The 27553-nt window shown below is 44.4% G+C and overlaps 1 protein-coding gene across 3 annotated transcripts in view; it reads left to right on the top strand.

Moving 5' to 3' along the window:
• Positions 1–24919, top strand: part of LOC138662197 (aquaporin-7-like) — a 36548-nt gene extending 11629 nt beyond the window's left edge. Inside the window, exons 2-7 of one of the 3 annotated variants that reach the window (XM_069747505.1) lie at positions 13606–13732; positions 14936–15073; positions 16584–16702; positions 17455–17672; positions 17738–17808; positions 22876–23047. In XM_069747505.1, coding sequence (XP_069603606.1) covers positions 13606–13732; positions 14936–15073; positions 16584–16702; positions 17455–17672; positions 17738–17808; positions 22876–22910 — 708 coding nt within the window. In that variant the 3' untranslated portion in view covers positions 22911–23047. Of the gene's footprint in view, positions 1–13605; positions 13733–14935; positions 15074–16583; positions 16703–17454; positions 17673–17737; positions 17852–22875 lie in introns of all 3 variants that reach the window. The other 2 variants (XM_069747516.1, XM_069747495.1) reach the window with 2 other exon arrangements.
• The last annotated feature ends 2634 nt before the right edge of the window (positions 24920–27553 follow it).

Genomic DNA, 27553 nt, shown 5'->3' with positions numbered 1-27553 from the left:
GCCCTCGCGATGATGTTAGTAATTAGGCTTATTAAAAAATATTTCCCATTATTATAAAGTCTTACAGGTCATGATGACATTAGATATGGTGGTTGTCATGGAACATATCTGTACTCACATTTGGCATGCATCGCGGCTTATCATGTATTTCTAGGATCATGTGCTGTGGGTAAAAGTCTGGCAGCTGAAAAAGCGTGATGGTAACCGACCACCTGTCACATACTGTTCCCGGAGTGACATAAGTGGAATATTGGACATCCATTCATGATTATTTATATAGAACACGTGGATGTAATGTGTGATGGTTTCCGCAGAGTAACTCCAGATAGACTTTGAAATGCTGCGTACTTCATCGGAACATTGACCTTTCTTAGAAAAAAAACAACTAACGTTAAGGAGACAGTGGGCGATGCATTCCTTTGGAAGAAGAGACAGTGTCAAGTTTCTTTTACAAAATAAGCCAGAGCGCTGATTATTACAGCGGAGCGGACCCTCTCCTGACAGATCTCGTTTAGTAAATATTTGTATGCTGCATGAAACCATTCCGAAACACTGATCCCATCATTCCACATTGTGCAGCCCCTCTTATATCACTCCTAGAATTATAAATAATGGGTGTTACCATTCACACTGTCAAAGGGGTGTGTCCCTGCACTGTCTAGTATCGGTAGGTCTGATCAGCATATGCAGAAACATCTCCCCAAATGGTAACAACCAGCCATCAATCCCCCCCTCCAAGGGTCCGTAAACCGGATGCACATGCAGAATGCCTGCATTCTCCAATGGCTAGCCTGCTCTGAACTGTAATCCCGCCTCTCTCTGTTACACCTGTATGCAGTTTGACAAATAGGAAAGCAGGAGCAGAGCGAAGCTCCGCCTCCACATTCTATAATCTATCTACATGTCTTTGCTGCTGGAGATGGATTATACCTGACAACAGGCAGTGGGCAGCAAGTTACATAGAAGGAAAATATCTAGTGGGCAGCACTTTGGAGGGAATTTTTTTGGGGGGAAAGACAACATACTTATTAAAAGGGTTGTCCAAAACTTTAACACTGATGGCCTATCCTTAGGATAAGTCATCACTGTCTGTGCAGTAAGAGTGTGATAACCGGCACACCTGCCGATCAGCCGTTCCCATTGGAACTGCTCGGTTGTGGAGCTGCAGAGCACAGCTCCATCAGCTGTATAGTGGACATGGCCAGGTACTGCACATTTTCCCCTATTCAAACCAATAGGGCGTGGACGTGCAGTACCCAACCGTGACCTCTATTCAGTCTACGGAGCGGTGAAGCTCCACATCTGAGCAGTTCCAATAGGAACTGGTTGGTGGGGGGTGCCAGGTGTCGTACCCCCACCGATCAGACATTACTGACCTATCCTAAGGATGTTAAATTCTTGGACAAGCCCTTTAACTAAAATAATTTGTTGATTGTCTATCACATTAAATGATATCAAGCTGTCTGAAAGTACAAGAATCATTTAACTATAAAATATAGAAAATAAATTCCTTAGGCTACTTTCACACTAGCGTTAACTGCAATCCGTCACACTGCGTCGTTTTGCAGAAAAAACACATCCTGCAAAAGTGCTTGCAGGATGCATTTTTTCCCCATAGACTTGTATTGACAACGCATTGCGACGAATTGCCACACGTCGCATCCGTCGTGCGACGGATGCGTCGTGCTTTGGCGGACCGTCGGGAGCAAAAAACGCTACATGTAACGTTTTTTGCTGCCGACGGACCGCTTTTTCCGACCGCGCATGCGCGGCCGGAACTCCTCCCCCACCTCCCCGCACCTCACAATGGGGCAGCGGATGCGATGAAAATCTGCATCCGCTGCACCCGTTGTGCGGCGCTTACAACGCTAGCGTCGGTAACCTCGGCCCGACGCACTGCGACGAGCCGAGCCCGACGCTAGTGTGAAAGAAGCCTCACACAGAAAAAAGACTTATACAGAATGTAGACTGCTTCTACCAAGGTCAGTGACAGGCCTCCAGCGACATGCCCGATTTGCATGCAACTTCTACACTAGATTTCTCATAACTGGTACATCGGATCTCTACAAAAGAGGCATCAATTTTATAGGGGGAGAAGAGCCTACACAGCAGTGGCGTAACTACAAAGTGAGGGGCCCCGATGCGAACTATCAAATGGGCCCCCCCGCGCCAAAATATTTCCCACCGAAATTCACATTTTCCCTATTCATTTCGCACACTATAGTTTTGTTGCAATGTTGTATAGTCTGACCTAATACTGCCCTGTAATCGCTGAGAAAAATGATTTTATAACTAACATGTCCCTGTACTAATTAGGGCGATGTCTTCGGAAGTGCAGACTCTGGGCGTTCATGTCCTCCCTTGCTCTAATTCCAAGCGCACTCCCGGCGTTTGAAATCTGTGTGCTGTTTCTTCCTGGTATGACGCTGCAGTGTGTCATTTCTGGACCTGTGCAGTGTGGGGGTGTATTGGGTGTACTGGTTGGCTCTGGAGCATGCGCACTGCACATTCTGATGCTGGCGAGTACACGCAATACTCCTCCACAGTGCACATGCTGGGCTCTGCCCAGAGCCGTGTACCATTCTTTCCGACTCGGAAATTTACAGCCCGTACACACACGGCTTCGCTCCGAGAACCCCATACACACACGGCTCTGCTCCGTACACCTTGCACACACGGCTTCGCTCCGAGAACCCCGTACACACACGGCTCTGCTCCGTACACCTTGTACACACGCGGCTCTGCTCCGTACACCTTGTACACACGCGGCTCCGCCCCTTACACCTTGTACACACGCGGCTCCGCTCCTTACACCCGCGGATTATCTCCGCACACCTCACACACAGCTCCGCTTTGTACACTCCATACACACGCTTCTCCGCTCCGTCCACCCCGTACACACGCGGCTCCGCTCCATACACCTCATAAACACGCAGCACCACTCCATACACCCCATACATACGACTCCGCTCACCTCTTTCACCCTTGGCTCAGCTTTGTACACCTCGTACACACCTGACTCCGCTCCGTACACCTCGTACACACACGGCTCCACTACACACATACACGGCTCCGCTCTGTACACCTTGTACACACACGGCTCTGTTACATCCACACTGTAAACCCCTCCGGACCTCACACATAAACTTCCCCTCATTCAGCACCATGACAATCAAGCACAGAAGAGTCCTGCATACACTGAGGCCATTGATCATGTGACCCCTGACTCCTCCCCTCCTGTGACCTCATCACAGGTCCTGTGCGCACAGAATGTGTGTTTGTGTGTATGTGTGTGTAAGCAGCACATCAGCACTTTACAGCCGCTTCACTCACCAGCTGCTAACTTCCAACTCTGTCAAGCTTCAGTGACAGTCACGCCCAGCCCTTCTGCTATGTCACATGTCCCGCACACTGCTGGAAGTCTGGGGAAGCTGTGGGCATGGCCAGCAGGGTGCAGTGACTTGTCTGCTTGTTTGCTGGACTGGGCGGGCCCTTAAACACTCGGGCCCAGTCGCAGCTGCGACCCCTGCGACCACAGTTGTTACGCCCCTGCTACACAGCCAAACCACTAATTGCATATGTAAATGTGGCACCCCAGGCATCCAGTTGCCACAATGGCATTGCCCTCCTCACGGGAGGCGTCATGCCTGGACACAAGGAGGGATTCCCTAATCAGGTAATACAGACATACAACACCTTCCTAACTTCAGACAAGAAGGGGGAGCAGCTCTGAACCCGGTTTCAGGGTTGCTTCCCTATAAGTTCTGGTCTGGAGGAGGGGTTGGTGAGTTTAGTGTGAGACACTGAAGGGAAATGAAGCAAGAGAGAGGAATCTGGGGTCTGGAGCTGCGATTGGGCTCACCACAAGATAAAGCGCAAAGAGACCGGACACCGGAGTTCATGGTGGTAAGAGGATTGCATACTCAGCCACCGAACCCGGAGGGCAGGAGATTCCAAGCCTCCTGGCTCCAACTGACATCCAAAGGCAGCACAGCAAGTCAGGAGCCTGGGGCTGCCAGTGATAAGGCAGTACCCAAGACAGGCTCAGGCTGTCAGCCATACGGGTTGGAAGTACAGACACTGAGAGGACTTGTGCAGAGCTTCAGGCAGCAAGGGTCAGAGTACAAAGTGCAGAAGAAAGGCCTCCGAACCCACCTGGTTAGTGGATCCCAAGTTGTTTCCAGGCTGCCTGGACCACATCACCACCTGCTACCTGTACCCTGGACTGTACCTGCATTTTCATCAGTAAAATGTAAAGGAAACTGCTATCCCTGTGTCCTTCAATTATTTTCAGCGCCCTCAGTCCTGCACCCCATCGTCAATCATCCCTCTCACTAACTGTACCGGTAGCGCTGGGGGCTAAGCTCTACCTGTGGGGAGCTATACCAACTCTGCTGCAACTCCATCTGCCCAGTGGACACCTTCAAGCAGCGTTGGACATCCCTGGCCGAATACCACAGGTGGTATCAAATTATCCTTTATAGACTTTATTCTCCACTTCCACTCATGCACGGACAGGGTCATTGCCATTGTGACCACCCCTTTAAGTACCGCCGGACCTGGCCCGAGTACCCCACTGCCCTAGCGGGCACTCCATAAAGATGTACTGACAGGTTCCCTTTAAGACACATTCACAAAAGTACAGTAAAAAAAGAAGAGAGAGGGAAAAAACAACCTAATTTGCTGCTCCAATTTGATCACTTTACACCTATAGTATTAGCGCACTTGAGGTTTGTACAACTGAAGAGCAAATGTCACAATGTATTTGGAGTTTTGCTTTATCTCCTGTGATTAAGTCCATTAACCTTTCCCCAAGATGTGTAATTTCCTGGCATTTTTCTTCATTAAATGTTAATATTTTACCCTTGTTATGACCTGCTTTCCCTGCTGGGACATGATTTGTATTTACCTATATTTTACATAGCGCTCATTAGCTCTTCTCTAGGTTTCGGAGTGGTGTTGTCTGCTCCATCAGGTGAACAAGCAAATAAAATGTTTGCAGAAAAAAAGTATCAGCGACGGCCGGCAGAATATATTCTGTACGAGCGAAGAACTCTGCTTGTCACTTTTGCATCGTGATAAAAAACATCAGAAATGTATGTTGGAAGATCGTATGGGGGTGGTTACACTGTCTCGTGTCAGATATTTCAATTTGACACAAAGGTGCAATTTGTCCCAAAAATCAAGTTTGAACTGTGCAAATATTCAGTCCTGTCTGACAGTCTAGTTGTCAGTCTCAAGGTACTCAAGATTTCCACTCAGAGCAGGAAAAAGGACTTGGACGTACTTAAAGTGTTAATCCCAAAATAGAAAGTCCTGAAAGGGGCGGATGTTTACATGCTTAACCTCCGCTTCATTCATTCTCTATAGAACTGCTGGATATAGCCAAAAACAAAGCTCGACAAGTTATCTCCTATCTTATGAATATGGATGAGATAATTGCTGTTTTAGGAATACAACCCTTTAAAGGGAACGTCTTTTAGTTTGATTCATTTGATGTGTATTTCAAGGGCTACTCCAATCTGTAACATTTATGGCATATCTATAGCATATTTATGGCATTTATGCAGATTTTATCCAAGTGCCATATTTTTCTAAATGCTAGGAAAGTTAGTCATGGCAGCTGGACAGGGCAGGAGACAGGTAATACATGCAAGACACAGAAATAAACGTGCTTCCAGGTCTTCTCATTTGCAAAGAACACTCACCATATATATTTGTGCTATTTATGTTTGGGCTGCTGCAAACTCTGCACACTCCATCCATATCAGCCCCTCTCCGCTCTTCTCCTATGTACAGCACTCATCACAATGTTAAACTGCACAGATCCATTCATTCCCACCATACAACACAAGAGATGATACCATACAACGCAAGAAATGCTCTCATAAATCACTCAACCATCTGCTCATGCTCTATAGTTTCCTTCTCTTAGTCGCAGAAGACATCGCTCCTAATCCCGGCCCTTCTGTTAATAGACTAACTCATTCCTGCTACACTCAGAAACCCTGCTAATCTCATTAATATTCCTTGCATGCCTTTTGTCTCTTTTAGTTATGCCCTTTGGAACACATGGTCAGCGTGTAACAAATTCTCCTACATCCATGACTTTTTGCTTTCAGATTTCCTTAACCTTCTGGCTCTCACAAACTTGGATCCAGCAGTCTGACACTGCTGCTTTCTCATATGGTGACCTACACTTTTCTCATACCCTGAGACCTGACAGTAGATCAGGTGGAGGTGTTTGCCTGCTTATTTAAACAAAATGTATTTTTCAGGTCATGCCCCCAGTACCCTTCCTTATATTTCCTTCTTTTGAGGTCCACACTGTCAGACTCTACCCTCTTTTCTTCTTGCGAGTTGCGGTTATGTATCGCCCGCTGTGTTCCTCCCATCAGTTCCTGGATCACTTTGCTTCCTTGCTTCCACACTTTCTATCCTGTGACATCCCCACTCTCATCATAGGGGACTAACATCCCCATTGGCGACCCCCTCTCCCCATCTGCCGCTCATCTTTTATTGCCAACTACCTCCTTCAGCCTTTCACAGGTTACTAACTCTCATACACATGAAGACGGGCATACCCTGGACCTGGTCTTCTCCCGACTGTGTTCAGTGTATGACTTCACTGACTCCCATCTTCTGTTCTCTGACCACAACCTTATTTCATTCTCTGTCCAGAAGTGTCACATCGCTCAGGACACCCCCACTTTCCACACATAGAAATATATGTGCCATGAACACCCAGAAATTTATGAAGTAGCAGTCATCATTGGCCCCAATCTCCTCCCTCTCATGTCCTGACTCTGCACTAAAACATTATAAGGAGACATTGCCCTGGATGAAACTGCACCTCCTACATTTAGCAGAACTCGGCATAGAAGGAATCAACCTTGGAACACGCTGTAAGCGCATTATCTACAGCGGTACTCCAAATGCAATCCAATCTGACTGAAGATTTCATCTATTATAAGTTTATGCTTAAAGCATACAACTCTGCCCTATACCTCTCCAAACAAACCTACTTCAACACCCTCATCACCTCACTATCCAATAATCCTAAACGACTGACACTTTTCACGCTCTCCTCAAACAGTACAGGCCCCAACCACCGACCTCAGCGCTGATGATCTGACCAACTATTTCAAAGAAAAAATTGACCATATCCGACAGGAAATATTCTCCCAATCCCCTAATGTTATGCATTCAACTGCCTCCTGCACAGCATTTTGCTCACTTTCTGTCTTTGAACCAGTTATGCAAGAAGAAGTGACCAGGGTCCTTAAATCTTCTCACCCTACTACCTGCACCAGTGACCCTATTCCCTCACATCTCCTCCAGTCCTTTCCATGCTGTCACCTGTCACTTAGCTAAAATATTCTTTCTCTCCCTCTCATCTGGCATTTTTCCCCTCCTCATATAAACACGCCAGCATATATCCATTACGTAAAAAACATCCCTTGACCAGAACTGTTCTGCTAACTACAGACCTGTCTCCAATTTTCCCTTCATCTCTAAACTCCTGGAATGCTTGGTTCACTCCCGTCTAATCTGCCATCTCAGATAACGCTCTTTTTGATTCTTTACAATCAGCTTTCCACTTGTTTCATTCTACTGAAACTGCCCTCACTAAAGTCTCTAATGATCTACTAACAGCTAAATCCAATGGTCACTACTCCCTGCTGATTCTCCTGGGTCTCTCTGTAGAATTCAACACTGTCACTGACCAGCTCCTCCTCACTATGATCCCCTCTATCAGTCTCAAGCACATTGTTCTCCTCTTACCTCTCTGATCTCTTCTTCAACGTATCTTTTGCTGGATCCTCCTCCTCTCCTTTTCCCCTTACTGTCGGGGTTCCTCAAGGATCAGTCCTAGGCCCCCTCCTCTTCTCCTTATATATCACCTCTATTGGACAAACCACCAGTAGATTCAGTTTTCAGTACTAGCTCTATGCTGATGACTCCCAATTATACACATCGTCTCCTGACATCACCCCCTGCCTTACTACAAAATACCAGTGACTGTATTTCCGTTGTCTCTAACATTATGTCCTCCCTCTATCTAAAACTGAATCTGTCAAAAACGGAATTGCTTGTGTTTGTGCCCTCCGCTAACCTACCTATGCCCGATATTGACACTTTCATGTGTTACTTGTTGTGAATTCTGTGGTCAGGCTCCCTCCTGTGGTCATGAGTGGTACTTCGGCTGGTTCTGTCCATGAGCTTCCTTTGGTGGATGTGAGTGGGGCTGCGGCTTCTGAGTTTCCTTCCTCAGGTGAAGAGGTTAAGTCGTTAGGTGCTGCTCTATTTAACTCCACCTAGTTCTTTGTTCCTGGCCTCCAGTCAATGTTCCAGTATTGGTCTTGCTCTCTCCTGGATCGTTCTTGTGGCCTGTCTGCCCTGCATAAGCTAAGTTCTGCTTGTGTTACTTTTGTTTGCTATTTTTTCTGTCCAGCTTGCTATATTGGTTTGTTTTGCTTGCTGGAAGCTCTGGGACGCAGAGGGAGCACCTCCGTACCGTTAGTCGGTGCGGAGGGTCTTTTTGCGCCCTCTGCGTGGTTGTTTGTAGGTTTTTGTGCTGACCGCAAAGCTATCTTTCCTATCCTCGGTCTATTCAGTAAGTCGGGCCTCACTTTGCTAAAATCTATTTCATCTCTGTGTTTGTATTTTCATCTTTACTCACAGTCATTATATGTGGGGGGCTGCCTTTTCCTTTGGGGAATTTCTCTGAGGCAAGGTAGGCTTATTTTTCTATCTTCAGGGCTAGCTAGTTTCTCAGGCTGTGCCCGAGGCGCCTAGGTCTGGTCAGGAGCGCTCCACGGCTACCTCTAGTGTGGTGTGATAGGATTAGGGATTGCGGTCAGCAGAGTTCCCACGTCTCAGAGCTCGTCCTATGTTATTAGTAACTATCAGGTCATTTTCAGTTCTCTTAACCACCAGGTCCATTGTGGTTCTAAATCACCAGTTCATAACAGTTACTCTCCAGCAACATGGCCGCTGTCTTGGTGACATCCGATTACTCGCTCATATTCCCTATACCTCCAAAATATCTCTAGAATTAGACCTTTTCTTACCTTTGACTCAGCAAAAACCCTTACTGCTCTCATTCATTCTCGTCTGCACTATTGTAACTCTCTACTAATTGGTGTCCTTACTAATCTCTCCCTCTTCAATCTGTCCTGAATGCTGCTGCCAGGATCAAATTCCTCGTCAACCGCTACACCGATGCCTCTTACCTATGCCAGTCATTGCACTGGTTACCCATCCAATACAAAGTTCAATATAAACTTATCACTGTCACCCACAAAGCCCTTTGGGGGTCAGAACCAATCTATATCTCCTCCCTCGTCTCAGTATACCACCCTACTCTGACCTTCATTCTGCTAATGACTTAAAACTAAAATCCTTAATAATCGCAACCTCCCACTCCTGTCTCCAAGACTTCTTGAATATTGTGCCAAGGACAATTCGATTAATTCCCAATACCCACAGTTTCAAGCGTGGCCTAAAAACGCATTTCTTTAGATTGGCCTATTGCCCCACCTCACTTATCTAACTATCCCCTTTTGGCCCATACAAAGTTTCTCCAAAATCAGGACCCTCATAGCATCTGTTCGCCCCCCCATGCCCTCTGTGACCGGTTCATGCAGGGTTATATGATTACCCTATTTAGTATATTATGGCGGTATTGTAGAATATAAGCACATTTTACCATTTACCTTTTATGTCTCCCATATTTCCTCATCGATTGTAAGCTTGTGAGCAGGGCCCTCACTCTTTTTGATATCTGAGTTATGTTTATTCTGTAATGCCTTTATTGTCTGTACAAATCCCCTCTAAAATTGTGAAGTGTTGCAGACTAAGTTGGCGCTATAAAAATACGGATTACTATTATTATATTATTCCTATCAATATGCTATCAATGATCCACATGGGAAGAGCCTTTTAAAGGGTTATTGCCAACTTCATAAATAGGTATTGTCAGTACAAGCAATTTTGCAATTTAGTGTTTATTAAAATCTTCAGCCGTTCAAGATATTAACAATTTTATCTTGTTTAAAACTCGTTACCTTGTAGACTGACCACCGCTGCTAAACATCAGAACATGCACAGTGCTTACCAGCTGTTTTCTATTGAGCTTATAAGCACTGTCCAAGATCGCAGGAGTGCACGATTACCTTCCAATCACATCCACCTTCAGCGAAGTGCTTACAAGCTAGACATCAGTGGTGGCCAGAATCCAAAGAAACAAACTGTAAACAAAAGAAAAAAGTGTTAGTAACTCAAGAACATTTGCAATTTACTGCTTATTAAAATACGCAGCTGTTTTTGTTTTTACAAGCACTATCCAACAATGTCAGCACAGTGGTTAGCGCAGTAGCCTTGTAGTGCTGGGATCCTGAGCGCAAATCCGACCAAGGACAACATCTGCAAGGAGTTTGTATGTTCTCCCCGTGTTTGTGTGGGTTTCCTCTGGGTTCTCCGGTTTCCTCCCACATTCCAAAGACATACTGATAGGGAATCTAGATTGTGAGCCCCAATAGGGACAGTGCCGATAACGTCTGTAAAGCGCTGTGGAATTAATGGCGCTATATAAATGAGTAAAATAAATAAATATCCATATCTGAAGATGTGAATGACCCTTTAAATTTGTAGGTGGGCAGCCTTATTCATGTATCTGTTTGTCTGCCTGAGTACACGTCTCCTTCCCATACTGTCTATATTGGCAGTGGAGTATGGTGCGAGTGCTTTACGGCAGCTGAAATACGTGGGAGGCAATTGACAATGTAATTTACCTCTTCAGTCCCAGCGAGAAACCAGTAACATCTTATTTGTATCTGCCTTCCAACAGTACAACATAGCCATCATTAACTTTCCTACATTTAATGAGGATTTGTGATGACTCCACTCATACTGTCCCAGTCTATACAGCAAAGCTAGCAAGTAAGCTGCAGAAAACATGAAGTGAAAGCCTATGCAGATTGCTCTAGTGGCCAGGGGCTGTCTAGGTCATCAAAATAAGATCAGTGGGGGTCTGATGACTGGACATGAGCAATGTATGGAGCAGAACAGTACTTTGTTTATTGGCTTCTATTGGGTACTGTGGTTTAAAGGGACACTGTCACCTGAATTTGGAGGGAACAATCTTCAGCCATGGAGGCGGGGTTTTTGGGTGTTTGATTCACCCTTTCCTTACCCGCTGGCTGCATGCTGGCTGCAATATTGGATTGAAGTTCATTCTCTGTCCTCCGTAGTACATGCCTGCACAAGGCCTCCATGGCTGAAGATTGTTCCCTCCAAATTCAGGTGACAGTGTCCCTTTAACTCCCATACAAGTGAATGATGAACAGGACACCAGCACTATAGGACCGGCAAAATTTTGATTGGTGATCAGCTGATCTTTGCTGGTCAAGCTTCTTTAACCCTCTGCAATCAACCATATTAAGACATAAATGTAGCGGCCTCTACAGGTGAAATGTAACATTCCACGATGACCATACGAATGAATGGCAATCAATGTAATTCATGGACATCTGGGTCGCTCAGCGCCATTCTGCTAAATAGAGGGGGATGCTAACCAGGGAAAGAACGAGAAAGCCCCTATAAATTACTTCTCATCTATTCACGAAGAAACATGAAGCTAGGACATTGGATGTTCTCCAAATTAGGTCTCGCTTACACTGGCGTATAATACGGAGAAGTGCAATGCGAGAAAACATCGCATTGCACCCTGTGTTATTAAATGAGTCGGCGATCATCTGCGAGTTTTTCCTCAGCTATAATTGGACTGAGGAAAAAAAATAAAAATTGCAGCATCTTGGGATTGACTGCGTATATCGGACGAGACTCGCCAATGCAAGTCTATGGGTGCAAAAAAAAAAAATCAGACAGCACAAAGACCAAGCGTACGCCGCCTGATTTTTATGCACACATCTCAAAGAAAACCTTTCATCAGCCCAGTACAGTAAATTCACAGCAAGAACCATAGGAATGGAGAGATATATGATAATATAAGAAAAGATATAATAGATGTCCTGTAGACATTTAAAGTCACAAGCCCACTACTTATAATAAACTTGCACCCTTTAGTGCCTTTCATGTGGCACTTAAGGGTGTCTTAGCTTTATTTTACCTATTGGATAATTGATAAATGACGTGGGGTCCCCACTATTTTTTGACAACCAGCCAAAGTAAAGCAGACAGCTGCAGGCCTATATCATCAGGCTGGGTAGGTCCATGGTTATCGGGCCCTTCCCAGCCTAAAAATACCATCCCCCAGAATTGGTGCATCACATAAGATCTGACGATTTGCCAGGCTCTTCTCCACTGCCATGGTGCAGCAGTGGCAATTGGGGTAATGGTAGTTTGGGTTGATGACAGCTGTGACTTATCAAAAATCACAGCTCTCATCAATCTCTGGGGTTAGTAATGGACATGTGACACCTCTATAGCAAACCCAGTAATCCAAAAAAAACAAAAAACATGCACTATCCCTCGTTTACCAATTTAAAAACAAAATCCCCTGCAAGCCGGAAGTAATCCACCAAATCCAAAGTCATTCAGAAAAGGATACCTGACAAAAAAAAAACATAAAAAAAAAGTCAGAAATAAAAACAATTACAACGTTCATCAATTTATTACCCAAAATGCTCCGCCGTAGTCCACGTCCCTCGAATCTGGCTCTGGCGAGTGTTAACAGCAATAGAGTGACTGTTACTCACAGGAACCGGATAGTAATCACAATGCTCAACGTTGCCAGGTCTCATGTGTTGCGCCAATTCTGGGGTTGGTTGTCGGTTGGTATTTTTAGGCTGGGAAGGGCCCAATAACCAGGGACCTTCCTAGCCTGATTATTATTATTATTCATTTTTATAGCAGCATTTATTCCATGGCGCTTTACACGTAGAAGGGGTAATAATAGACAAGTACAATAAACATGAGCAAAACAAGGCAGACACAACTACAGAGGGAGAGAGGACCCTGCCCGCGAGGGCTCACAGTCTACAGGGTAGGATACACTAGGAGAGGGCAGAGCTAGAGGCTAGCTGATAATATAACACCATAGCTGTCTGCTTTACCTTGACTGGTTATCAAAAATAAGGGGAACCCGCAACATTTTTTTTATTATTATTTATTTGGTTAAACCAGACTAAACACTAAAGTTATTTTATGCAGATGGCTTGTGACATTACATATCTATACAGGACATCTATCTACATATTTATCTATCACTGTGTATATTCCAATATCGATCTATATATCAGATTGCTTTATTAATTTGTAAACTAGCTTTAGGTTACAAAGAGAATTACTTATGTAAAAGAAAATGTGAATAACGCATTGAGTATGCATGTCATATGGATGCTAGATGAGAATAAAAAACGCACACTCGGCATACAGTGAACCGTACGGATTCCACTTGTCCAACTTTTCAGGTGCAACATCGGAGCTATTTGTTAAATGCGAATGTGAGCGAGCCCTTAATCTAATAACGACCCTGAGCCAAATATGGAAAACAGGGAAACTAATTCGTTCTTAGTAGATTTGGAGATCTTTTGTTTGCGATTGGGATTATTTAATGACCGCTTCTGTCCATCTTCTCAGACGTTCGGTTTGGGAGCGGTGGCGCAGGTGGTTCTCGGGAAGAACGCATTCGGACAATACCTGAGCATTAATTTATCTTTCGGAATTGGAGTCACAATGGGAATCCACGTGGCCGGGGGAGTATCTGGTAAGTGCCACCATTACGAATGGGATCTAATACTTGGCAGTGACCGACATGACTGGAGGCGATCGCTCCGCCTGTCCCCTTTACTGCAGAGGATTAACTCTTACTATCATGTACAATAAGGAACATTAAGGCTATGTTCACACTTTGCAGATTCCACTGCGGATTTTTCCGCAGCAGAATTCCAAAATCCGCAGTGAAAGGTTTTTACTGCGGATTTATCGCGGTTTTTACTGCGTTTTCTTCTGCGGATTTTCATCTGCAGTTTTCTATTGGAGCAGGTGAAAATCCGCAGAAAAGAAGTAACATGCTGCGGAATGTAATCCGCAGTGTTTCCGCGTGGTTTTTTCCGCAGCATGTGCACAGCGTTTTTTATTTCCCATAGGTTTACATTGTTCTGTAAACTCATGGGAAACTGCTGCGGATCCGCAGCGGTCAAATCCGCTGCAGATCCGCAGCAAAATCCGCAAAGTGTGAATATAGCCTAAAGGGACTCTGTCACCTGAATTTGGAGGGAACAATCTTCAGCCATAGGGGCGGGGTTTTCGGGTGTTTGATTCACCCTTTCCTTACCCGTTGGCTGCATGCTGGCTGCAATATTGGATTGAAGTTCATTCTCTGTCCTCCATAGTACACGCCTGCACAAGGCTAGATTGCATGCGGCCAGCGGGTAAGGAAAGGGTGAATCAAACACCCGAAAACCCCGCCTCTGTGGCTGAAGATTGTTCCCTCCAAATTCAGGTGACAGAGTCCCTTTAAATGCGATCTGCGCAGTGATCAGCCATAATCTGGCAGGACGGGTACATTGCACATGATTTATAGCACGTTTTGGTAGGATCCAGCTGTTTATGATGCATTTTTTCCTTATAATGAGTTTACATTTCTGCAGCAAGAAGACCTGCATAAAATGAATTTGAAAAAAAAAAAAAAAATGCAATAAAAACAGATTTGCATTCAGAAAATAGTAAGCTTATTCAAAGACTATTTAAAGTGCGTTCCGTGTGGATTTTGGAGTCGATTCACGTAAAAAATCTCAAAGTTACCAGCAGTCATGTAACATCAATCAATCGTAATTTGAAACTTCCTGCGGTTGTCACATTAATAAGTTATATAAACAATGCACATATCGCACCACACTGAGCCCTGGAGTTAGATCTTCTGATGAAAGAAGTCACGCAATGATTTCCTGCATATTGTCTGTTTCAGGAGCCCATATGAACTGCGCCGTCTCACTAACTAACTGCGTCCTGGGAAAGCTTCCCTGGAGAAAACTCCCAGTTTACATGATTTCTCAAATTGCTGGCGCATTCCTGGCTGCTGTGATTGTATACTTCTTATACTATGGTAATAGGATGTGTTATGTAATGAATGTTACATGTAAAGAAAGGGCAGAGGCAGCTATTTTTCGAATATGCTCTATGCACATATGAAAAGGATTAAAAGATTTTGGGTATGTGCACACGTTGCGGATTCTTGTTTTTTGCGGGCGGAAACGCTGCAGATCCGCAATTGATTTACAGTACAATGTAAATCAATGAGAAAAAAAATAAAGCTGTGCACACGTTGCGGAAAATCCCATGCGGAAACGCTGCGGGTTAAAAGAAGTAGCATGTCACTTCTTTTTTGCGGATGTGCAGCGTTTTTGTGCCCATTCCATTATAGAAATCCGCAGGGGTAAAAAAATGCAGTAAATCTGCAAAAAAAAAGCAGCAAAAACGCACAAAAAACGCAACAAATCCGCAGCTGCGTTTTCTGCCAGGAGAGGCAGAATACGAACCAGAAATTCCTAAGCTTAATCCACAACGTGTGCGCATAGCCTTAGTGTCCATCAAGGTCCGTATTATAGTAGTTATATTCTTGTACATAGGAGCTGTATTATAGTAGTTATATTCTTGTACATAGGGGGCAGTATTATAGTAGTTATATTCTTGTACATAGGAGCAGTATTATAGTAGTTATATTCTTGTACATAGGGGCAGTATTATAGTAGTTATATTCTTGTACATAGGGGCAGTATTATAGTAGTTATATTCTTGTACATAGGAGCAGTATTATAGTAGTTATATTCTTGTACATAGGAGCAGTATTATAGTAGTTATATTCTTGTACATAGGGGGCAGTATTATAGTAGTTATATTCTTGTACATAGGACACAGTATTATAGTAGTTATATTCTTGTACATAGGAGCAGTATTATAGTAGTAATATTCTTGTACATAGGAGCAGTATTATAGTAGTTATATTCTTGTACATAGGGGCAGTATTATAGTAGTTATATTCTTGTACATAGGAGCAGTATTATAGTAGCTATATTCTTGTACATAGAGGCAGTATTTTATAGGTAGTTATATTCTTGTACATAGGAGCAGTATTATAGTAGTAATATTCTTGTACATAGGAGCAGTATTATAGTAGTTATATTCTTGTATATAGGAGCAGTATTATAGTAGTTATATTCTTGTACATAGGAGCAGTATTATAGTAGTTATATTCTTATACATAGGAGCAGTATTATAGTAGTTATATTCTTGTACATAGGGGCAGTATTATAGTAGTTATATTCTTGTACATAGGAGCAGTATTATAGTAGCTATATTCTTGTATATAGAGGCAGTATTTTATAGGTAGTTATATTCTTGTACATAGGGAGCAGTATTATAGTAGTTATATTCTTGTACATAGGAGCAGTATTATAGTAGTTATATTCTTGTACATAGGAGCAGTATTATAGTAGTTATATTCTTGTACATAGGAGCAGTATTATAGTAGTTATATTCTTGCACATAGTGGCAGTATTACAGTGTTTAGGTCATACATCAATATTTGACCAGACTATAATTCTCTTCTCTGACAGAGGCTCTGTACAACTATTGCAAAGGAAACTTTACTGTGACAGGTCCTCTGGAAACAGCCAGTATATTTGCCACCTACCCACAGCCGTACCTTACCATAGGGGGTGGCTTTTTGGATCAGGTGAGTGAATAACCCATTAGGAAATTAGATTAACTTCATTGCAGATGACAATTTCTGATGCATTCATGTGAACCAGAAAGATCCAAAAACGCCTCTACTGGTATGTGTGCGCAGATATCTAATTCTTCAGTCCCTTTGCTTTCTGGAAGATGTTCACACGTTTATTATTTCAGTGATTTTTTTTTTTCAGCAGCAATTTGTTCTCTTGGCAGTAAAAACACTGCCTTCAAACGCCCATTTGTCAGCATTTTCTGGTGTGGATTACTTGTTACAGTTAATAAAGTTAGTTTTATTCACCAAAAAATGCTTAGTTGTGTTTTTGCCCTATATTATTACTTTCTATGGGTGAAAAAAATGCTTAAAAAACGCTGAAAGAATTGACATGTCACAGATTAAAAAAAAAAAAAAAAAACTGCAGTTTTCCAATCCAATTCTGAAGCCTCATAACTTTTCCTAGTACTGTAAAAAGCAGCTTTTAAATTTCCATTAAAAAAGGCAAAAAAAAACAAGCAAAAAAAAAACAAAACAGCAAAATGCACCATGTGAACATAGCCTTAGTTCCCTACTGTAGAGGAAAAGCATGCTCTGTATAGACATCCAGCAGGGGGCAGATGTCAGATTGTGCAGCTTGTGACCGCAGAATTATGAATGAGGCTCTGGATGTGGTTGAAGTCTATTATATGATGGGTAAAGTTATACTTTTATGGGGCGGCTGACATGTTCCTACAAGTCTTTATCTTGCATTATTGCAGGTGATTGGCACTGGAGCCTTGCTGCTATGTATCTTGGCTATAAATGATAAGAAAAACAATAGTGCTCTGGACGGGACACAAGCCGTGGTGGTCGGCCTCCTGGTTACAGTTATTGGGATGTCTATGGGCATGAATTCAGGATACGCCATCAACCCTGCCAGGGATTTGGGGCCGCGTCTCTTCACTGCGGCTGCTGGATGGGGACTGGAAGTTTTCAGGTAAAAGACTGATCATATAAATGTAGCAGAGCTGAATTTATCATTGAGCTGTGTATTTTATGCAGGGTGAAAGACGCAGTAGGGATAATATTGTCCGAAGCTGAATCCTGGAGACTTATCTGCTGCTCCAGTGCATGTAAGAAACTATGAAAATGCTCTTAAAGAGGACCTGTCACCAGGTCAGAAGGGACCAGATTTTTGGTTTATTTTATTCCCGCTCCTCTAATTATTCTGGTTTTTCTTCTTCTTTTTTTTTTCCTTCTATAAATCTGACATACAGTTCCAGAGGTATTAGGCTTTTTTGTGCTCAATTTTATCATCTTTACCAAGGGGTGTTGCTTATAGGCATTAATAATGCAGCAGCCTAAAGACACGCCCAAGAGGATCCGGTGAACTATGCCCTCTTGGCAAAGATCATAAAAATTAACACTAAATGAATAGGCCCATATCACTTAAACCGTATAGCGAAATTAAAAAAATAAATAAATTAAAAAAAGGAAAAGAAAAAAAAGCATACTCAGGGGATGAGTGGCAGGAAAAAATATGGGCAAACACTAGCGACTTAACCTGGTGGCTGGTCCACTTGAAAGGTGTAATTTCATCTCAGCATTCATGGATGAGACAGTAAGCAATAGGAGCCACATTACTTACTTTTTCTGTAACTCCCACTGAGTTATATTAAAGGCTGAGGCAGCAATACCCCTTTAATCAATAAATTCTTACTGTTTTTTGTACAGCTCCAATTTGTAGTTATGTCCTGGAGACCGCAGGCAGACAGGAGACTGGAAACATGTAGCAGAGGTCCTGAAAACCACAGGCAGACAGGATACAGGGAGTAGGTAGCAGAGTTCCTGGAGGTCGCAGGCAGACAGGAGAGCGGGAACATGTAGCAGAGGTCCTGGAAACCGCAGGCAGACAGGAGACGGGGAGTAGGTAGCGGAGTTCCTGGAGACCGCAGGCAGACAGGAGACCAGGAACAGGTGGCAGAGGTTCTGGAGACCGCAGGCAGTCAGGAGACAGGGAGTAGGTTGCAGAGTTCCTGGAGACCGCAGGCAGACAGGAGAAAGGGAGTAGGTAGCAGAGTTCCTGGAGACCGCAGGTAGACAAAGGAGATGGAACAGGAGCAGAGGTCCTGGAGGCTACAGGGAGACAGGAGACCATGAATAGGTGGCAGAGGTCCTAGAGGTCACAGACAGACAAGAAACAAGGAGCAGGTAGCAGAGGTCCTGGAGTCTGCTGGTGGACAGGAGAGACCACATGCGGGACGGGAGACTGGGAACAGGTTGAAAAGATCCTGGAGACCGCAGACAGACAGAAGACAGGTAGCAGTGGTCCTGGAGGCAGGCTGCAGGAGAGACCGCCTGTGGGCAGGAGACCAGAAACAGGTACCAGAGGTCTGTGAGGCTGCAGGTATTTATAACTCTGGAGCACCTAAAAATCTGAATACCAAGGCACAGGTGTTTGTCTTGGTAGGCCTTTTATAGGTCCAGGCACATGATCACATGGGATCACGCCAAGTCAACTGCATAGCTGGACATGGAGCACAAGACAGTTCAGCTGACTGGGGTGAGGGGAACAAAACCGGAATCTGGGACAGGTGCGTAACAATGAATCTGTTTCAGTGGTATTTTCCCAACATCATAATAGATTTTCACATTAAAAATATGAGGTTCAATTCTTGATAGACTGGAACAATTAACAAATATTGTATAAGTGGTTTTCCCTCAAAATATATGTTATTATCATATTCCCTGTTCATCCTCCATTAGAAAAAGGCAAGTGGGAGACCAGGAATCCCACGGCTCCCATTAAAAGTTGTGTTTGCAGTTACATAGAAGTCTCTGGCATGGCGATAACACTTGCACTTAGTAAATCATGACTTTGCATTGTATTTAATGGGCAGTTAATAACAATTACCCGAGTCTTCGTCATGACAGCTATTACACAGCACACACACCGTGCAGGATAAGGAGTCCCGGTGCCTGCACCATGCCTGCTCCATGGATTGGTGGTCACGCCTGTGTTATCGCACATGTGTGATTAAACTCTGCCAGCAAAAGATTGTGTTTCCATTTACTAGAGAAGGGCTGACAAAGGTTTACTTTAAGGTGCTGTGATCACATCTAATACCATCCTCCATGATATCGGCCTGAGATAAGGAGGGTCTGATAGGAGAGGCGTAGGCACAGAGATATCACCGGAGGGAGAATTCATGGAAAGGCACCGCCAGGCCTCTCATATCCAGGTGATGTCTCCAGGTCGGTCACATAGAACAATTCACTATTGTATCTGCACCCAAAATGCAGTTATTTTTGGGGATTTTCATAGGTTCTCCTCGCTACCTTGAGAATGGGGTTTCCCTGACCCCTGTCGTGGAGAGGTGGCCGCAGCTCTTGATGTTGATTTCTAGAGTAGCTCCAAAATTAGCTGAGCAAGTTTGTCGAAATCTCTCATAGAAGTTAATGGGGGCAGATACACATATAAGGGCAGCTCTCCATTGAGGGGTACAGGTGTTGCATACGTTAGTCACAGAAGAAATTGTGAGAGTAGATTATATGGGGTAATTCTACTTTTATCTACACAGAACATGAGGTACATGCATTAGCTTCTTAATACAGCATAACAGGAAGTCTGAAAAAGAGAGAAAGTGAAACCAAAGTACAACAAGTATATGCATGACATTCAGCTAAGCATATAACAGTAACAACATCGCCATCTACTGTCAGAAAAGTGTAAACTCCTCCTGCACACAAGTCTGTATCAGTTGCATATCTGCCAACAACAGGGACGTCCTGTCCACCATCTAGCAGACATTTATGCATATTCTGGGGATAGGCCACAGGTCTCCGAGAATACCCTTTAAAGGTGTTGTTGCATGGCCGCCTATTCTTATAGGTTTAAGGCCCTGTCAATCAGCTCTTGCACAATTTAGGTACCTTCAAGGGCATTTTTTTTTTTACTTAAAGGGGTTGTGTGTTACTTTAATATTCATGGCCAATCCTAAGGAAGTTAATTGATACCGGATTAGTGAAGGTGCAGTGCCCAGCACCCCTTATATGCTGTTCCCAATGCTGCTGGGGGTGCTCAGTTGCGGAGCTGCACAGTTCTGTCTACTGTATAAAGGCCATGGCCGGGTACTGCATCTCCGCCCTTATTCCACTGACTAGGGGTGTATATGCAGTTGATGGAGCTGTGCAGCTCCGCAAGTCATCACATCTGGAAGCTGCAACCAGATGCAGGAACAACTGATCGGTGGTGGTGCTGGGTATCACACTCCCTCCGATCTGGTATTAACAACCCATTCTAGGGATAGGCTATCCATATTGTAGCACTGGAAAACCTCGTTATATGCATGTAGCTTAACCTAAAAATAATATTTGTAATTGGGCTTCTTTAAAATTTGCGCACCATTTGGCTTTTACAGGCTCTTTGTTTCCCTGCACATTGCTGTCTGCAGAATGAGTTCACTGAGAATCTGCTGATTTGACCATATAAATATTCAGCTTTGATGTGGTCTGTGGTGCAAGTTGTTTAATTAGCTGAAATCACAAATAATAAAAAAAAGAAATTCTGATGACACTAAAAGACACTGACCGTTTGAGAAAAATCACTGACAGGTGAATGAGATTTCAGGTGGGGGCCACACTTGTACCCCGACCATTGTAGGGGTGTCTCCCAAATTCGAATTCTCAGACCAAGTTCACATGGCCTTATAAAAAAAAACAACTGATTTTCATCCAGATAAAACGGATGATTTTCCATCACTATGGTCATCCATAAGACATTCATTTTTATCCATCAGCGGTTAATAAAATCTACAAAAGCAAGGTAAGAATTGCAGTGCTATCTGGATGACCCTTATAGGATCCCATTTTTTGGCGCTCCCGTACACTTGAATGGGTAACTCTCATATCGGATCGCAACACTCGGACTGGCCGGCGGCTCTTCTGACCCGACTATGACGGCTGCACAGAATATATGAGGCTGTCACGTTCGGGTGGGGAGACCCGCCGGCCAGTCTGCGCACTGCGATCCCGTTCAGACTGCGCCCTAAGTGGAAGCAATTTGATTTAGGCCAGTCTCACACGTCCAGATAATTCCAGTACCGGAAAAATCGGTACCGGAATTATCCGTGTCCGTGTGCTTACCGTGAACATCAGTGTGGCATTGTGCGGCAGCCGTGTGCCGCCCATGTGCCAACTGGGAACCACACGGACCGTGCAGGAGACAGCGCTACAAGTAAGCGCTGTCCCCTGCATCTGGTGCTGAAGCCGCCATTCATATCTTCTCTCCAGCAGCGTTCGCTAGAGAGAAGATATGAAAAATCCTTTTTTTTTTTTGTGTTTAAAATAAAGATCCCTGTCCCCACCCCCCTCCCAGCCCCTGTGCGCCCGACCCCTGTTACTAAAATACTCACTCGGCTCCCTCGCAGTGTCCTCTCCGCGCCGCACCTTCTCCTGTATGAGCGGTCACGCGGTGCCGTCCATTACAGTCATGAATATGCGGCTTTACCCCTATGGGAGGTGGAGCTGCATATTCATGACTGTAATGGGCGGCACCACGTGACCGCTCATACAGGAGAAGGTGCGGCGCTGAGAAGACGCTGCGAGGGAGCCGGGTGAGTATTTAATTAACAGCGGGCGGGCGCACAGGGGGTGGCAGGGGGTTGGGGACAGGGATCTTTATTTTAAACTCGAAAAATAAAAAAAAAAGGATTTTTCATATATTCTCTACAGCAAACGCTGCTGGAAAGGAGATATGAATGGCGGCTTCAGCACCACGCTGGGGGGGACAGCACTTACTGTAGCGCTGTCTCCTGCACGGCACACGGACTGCACACGGACAGCATCTGTGTGCGGTACGTGTTTTACACAGACCCATTGACTTTAATAGTTTCGTGTAATCCCTGCGCTCCCACGAACACTGACATGTCTCCGTGTTTTGGACACAGACACACGGTCCGTGAAAACACGCTGACATGTGCAGAGACACATTGATTTCAATGTGTCTACGTGAGTCAGTGTCTCCGGTACCTGAGGAAACTGTCACCTCACGTACCGAAGCCACTGACGTGTGAAACCGGCCTTACATGGAGCCCGGTGTCAGGCGCACAAGACATGCTTTAAAAGAATTTTCACATTGACTGACAGCAAGAAGAAATGTTTAATTACTGTAATAATATAATGCTTGTCCATTCTTCCAGGGCTGGGAATTACTGGTGCTGGGTGCCAATTGTAGCCCCTATGGTGGGCGGCCTGACCGGTGCCTTCCTCTACAAGCTGCTAGTGGGGCTCCATCACCAGCCGAAAGTGGAGGAGAAGAAGCTATGCGAGATGGAGAAGGGGAATTCAGAGATGGAGACCTGTGAATATATGTGACCCCCCACTACAGGACATGAATACTGCACCTATATGTCATACCGTAAAGGACTACGGCATCGTGTACATACCATGTATATAACCACCGCCGGATCGCACCCTTATTTATGATCCATTTACATAATTCTCCATTATAACTACATTTACCCAGAACATTCACCGCTAGATTCTGTATTTTACTTAATTCTCTTTCCATGAAAGAAAAAGAATATATGGCTGCGTAATGTTCTGGCAAATGCTTTTTACTGCTGCTCCTCTCTTTCTAGCACTGGCAATAAAAAAAGGACACAAAATCAAGTCAAAGGACCCTGCTGGCACCACGGGAGGACTCCAGCATTCTTATTGCAGTTTTTATGGGGTTTTTTTTTTCTTAACTTCACTGAAGATATAGAGAGAGCCAAATGGTGGGAAATCCATACCGAAGACGAATAATGATTACCTGCATATAACTATTCTCTCCTGTAAGGTGTAAAATACAATGTCATCACAGTAAGATCCAATGTGCGGAGGCTTCCTTCACGATATGTAAAAACTACCAATGTTGGAAACAGTGTAAATAACGGTCACTCACCTCTCAGCAGCGTATTCCTGTGTAACTATGGAATAAGTCTACAGAAAAAGAGCAGAACTTGGTAAATACATGACATTACTTGTCTAATCCGGAGTTACATCCTGTATTATACCCCAGAGCTGCACTCACTATTCTGCTGGTGCAGTCACTGTGTACCTACATTACATTACTGATCCTGAGTTACATCCTGTATTATACTCCAGAGCTGCACTCACTATTCTGCTGGTGCAGTCACTGTATACATACATTACATTACTGATCCTGAGTTACATCCTGTATTATACCCCAGAGCTGCACTCACTATTCTGCTGGTGCAGTCACTGTATACATACATTATATTACTGATCCTGAGTTATATCCTGTATTATACTCCAGAGCTGCACTCACTATTCTGCTGGTGCAGTCACTGTGTACATACATTACATTACTGATCCTGAGTTACATCCTGTATTATACCCCAGAGCTGTACTCACTATTCTGCTGGTGCAGTCACTGTATACATACATTATATTACTGATCCTGAGTTATATCCTGTATTATACTCCAGAGCTGCACTCACTATTCTGCTGGTGCAGTCACTGTATACATACATTACTTGTCTAATCTGGAGTTACATCCTGTATTATACCCCAGAGCTGCACTTACTATTCTGCTGGTGCAGTCGCTGTGTACATACATTACATTACTGATCCTGTACTGATCCTGAGTTACATCCTGTATTATACCCCAGAGCTGCACTCACTATTCTGCTGGTGCAGTCACTGTGTACATACAGTACATTACTGATCCTGAGTTACATCCTGTATTATACTCCAGAGCTGCACTCACTATTCTGCTTGTGGAGCACATACATTACTTATTAAGTACTACTTCTGAGTGACATCTTGTACTTTACCCCAGAGCTCCATTCACAATTCTGATGGCTATTTGGAAAAAGTCAGCAAGACTGTTACTATCACCCATCAATTACTTACTGTAACTTACAGTTTTTTTTATGTTTTTTTGTAACTTTCAGTAGAGTACAAACTGCAAATCCCCTGACTGAGCTGTATGCAGACACCGGTAACTCAGGGAATATTACAGAATTACATATCAGAACACATTATCAAACGAGGAACAAGATCACAGTGAATATATTTCTAGTTTGAAATGCAATGGAAGACATGTAAATAATTGTATATTGTAAGATGTAACGTCATGTGCGTGTATAGAATATAGAAATGACAAGATGTTTTGTCCTTATTTTGTACAGATAAGCGCTATAATAAAACTGTCTTTATTGGCTGTTTTCTATTAAAGTGGGGTGGAACTGATAAAAAACAAACAAAAACACAATTCCACTGTCATTTTTTGGATTTTTATTTTTTGATGTTCACTTAGAGGCTAAAATGAACTTGGAACTTTATTCTACCAGTTAGTACGATTATTATTATTTTTTTTGCTTTAATACCTAAAAGAAAACAAAAAAAACCAAGCCTTCACTCTCCATATTATTAGAACCATAGCTTTTTATTTTATGGTTGATATATGGATTTTTGTGTTACTCACCGTAAAATCCTTTTCTCCAAACCACTCATTGGGGGACACAGGACTGTGGGTGTATGCTACTGCCGCCAAGAGGATGACCCTAAGTAAACATAAAAAAAGTTAGCTCCTCCACCGTATACACCTTGACACTGGCCGCAGGCTAATCCAGTTTGGTGCAGAAAAGCAGTAGGAGAAGAACAAAAAAATAAATCAGCTTAAACACAGGTGCAACATGTCTAGAAACAAAAACACCAAATAATAAAGAAGAAGCCATCCCGCAAATAGGGTGGGTGCTGTGTCCCCCAATGAGCTTCTCGGAGAAAAGGATTTTACGGTGAGTAACACAAAAATCCATATTTCTCTTTCATCTCATTCGGGGACACAGGACTGTAGGACGTTCTAAAGCAGTCCCTGGGTGGGAAACCGACTCCATGGTATAATCCCTGAGCACCTATTGCATATAGATGTGCTATCGCTGCCTGGAGAATCCTCCTACCCAGACTTGCATCCGCTGAAGCCTGAGTATGGATTTTATAGTGTTTAGAGAAAGTGTGTAGACTGGACCAGGTCGCCGCCTTGCAAACCTGTTCCGCTGATGCCTGATGCCGAAGAGCCCAGGAAGCGCCCACTGCCCGAGCGGAATATGCCCTGATCCCAGCCGGAACGACTGTGCCTCTGATGCAGTAGGAGTCCTGGTTGGTCAACCATATCCACCTGGCTATAGTCAATTTTGAGACCGCGAGTCCCTTCCTGCGACCCTCGAGGAGGACGAACAGTGTGTCTGTCTGCCGAAAGGATGCCGTCCGAGACACATATCTCCTGAGAACTCTCACTAGATCTAGCATATGGAGAGCCCTTTCCACGTGGTGCGTTGGTGCCGGGCAAAACGAAGGCAAGACAATGTCCTTGTTCATGTGGAACGAGGAAACAACCTTTAGCAAAAAAAGGAGGTGTTGGCCTAAGCACCACCTTATCCTGATGAAAAAGCAAAAACGGAGCTCAGCAGGATAGAGCCGCCAGCTCTGAGACCCGCCTGATGGATGTTATGGCCACTTCCAGGAAAGATATGTCAAGGAAATGTCCTGAAGAGGCTCGAATGGAGATTCCTGCAGGACCCCTAGGACCAGGTTAAGGTCCCAAGCGTCCAGGGGTGCCTTGTAATGTGGTACCATGTGAGCAACGGGTTATATGAAGAAAATACTCTGGTAACACTGGCGCTCACCCTGAAGTTCAACCTCCTCAGCTGCTGGAATCAAACAGGGTAGTGCCCACCCATGTACACAAAATCCAAATGTAGAAAAATATATAGAAACCGCGCTAAAGGACAGGCAAAGAAATAGTACAGAGCAAATACACTGGAATACAATGCAGCGCAATACCCCCAAAAAAGATAAATGTCCCAGAGGACAGTGAAACTACTCTGACTGAAACTAATGCTGCCAGACTCATAGAACTAAACTGCAGCCGTCCCCCGCACAGAGATATATACATGTAGCACCTGGCAAATGCCCAATAAATGCCGGCTTGCCTAGTGCGATGTGCTGCTGGGTCCTGGTGGAACAAATGATGGTGCCAGCTGCAGATAGAGGGGGTAGCACTGTCCGTGCCTGGGAACCCTGACGAAGAAGCGCGCAGTCGCTTTGAAACGCGTTGGTTTAAATCTCTGCTTCTTTCCCCCTGGTTTTTTTTGAGCGCCTCAGCGCTCCATACTGAGTGACGTCACTAGTAGGAGGAGCCAGTCGGCCATTTTTCTTTTTGATTCTTCGCGGTTCCCGGGACGCGCTACCTGCCGGAGCGCCCCTGGTCACCGCTCTGCACCTCGCCATCAGGCACGGACAGTGCTACCCCCTCTATCTGCAGCTGGCACCATCATTTGTTCCACCAGGACCCAGCAGCACATCGCACTAGGTAAGCCGGCATTTATTGGGCATTTGCCAGGTGCATATATATATATCTCTGTGCGGGGGACGGCTGCAGTTTAGTTCTATGAGTCTGGCAGCATTAGTTTATCAGTCAGAGTAGTTTCACTGTCCTCTGGGACATTTATCTTTTTTGGGGTTATATGAAGGTCTTCACCTGTAAATTTGTAGCGATCCTGCGCTGAAAAAGGACAGACAAGGCTGATATCTGTCTCTTGAGAGTACTTGGTGCTAGACCTGAATCCAGGCCGGTTTGGAGTCACGCTAAAATGTTGGGGATAGAGAAAAGTAGTGGGGAATAACCGCACTCTCTGCACCATGCGAAGAAGACCTTCCAGGTTTGATGGTAGATACGTGCTGAGGCGGGCTTCCGGACACTAATCATAGTAGCGGCCACCTTCTGGGAAAACCCCAGGCTCATAATCACAGGGCCCCTGAGCTCTGGAGGAAGATCGGGCCCTGGCAGACAAGGTCCACACACTCTGG

Source organism: Ranitomeya imitator, chromosome 1 (assembly GCF_032444005.1).
Source record: "Ranitomeya imitator isolate aRanImi1 chromosome 1, aRanImi1.pri, whole genome shotgun sequence".
Classification (NCBI taxonomy): Eukaryota; Metazoa; Chordata; class Amphibia; order Anura; family Dendrobatidae; genus Ranitomeya; species Ranitomeya imitator.
This window is presented reverse-complemented; position numbering and strand designations above follow the sequence as displayed.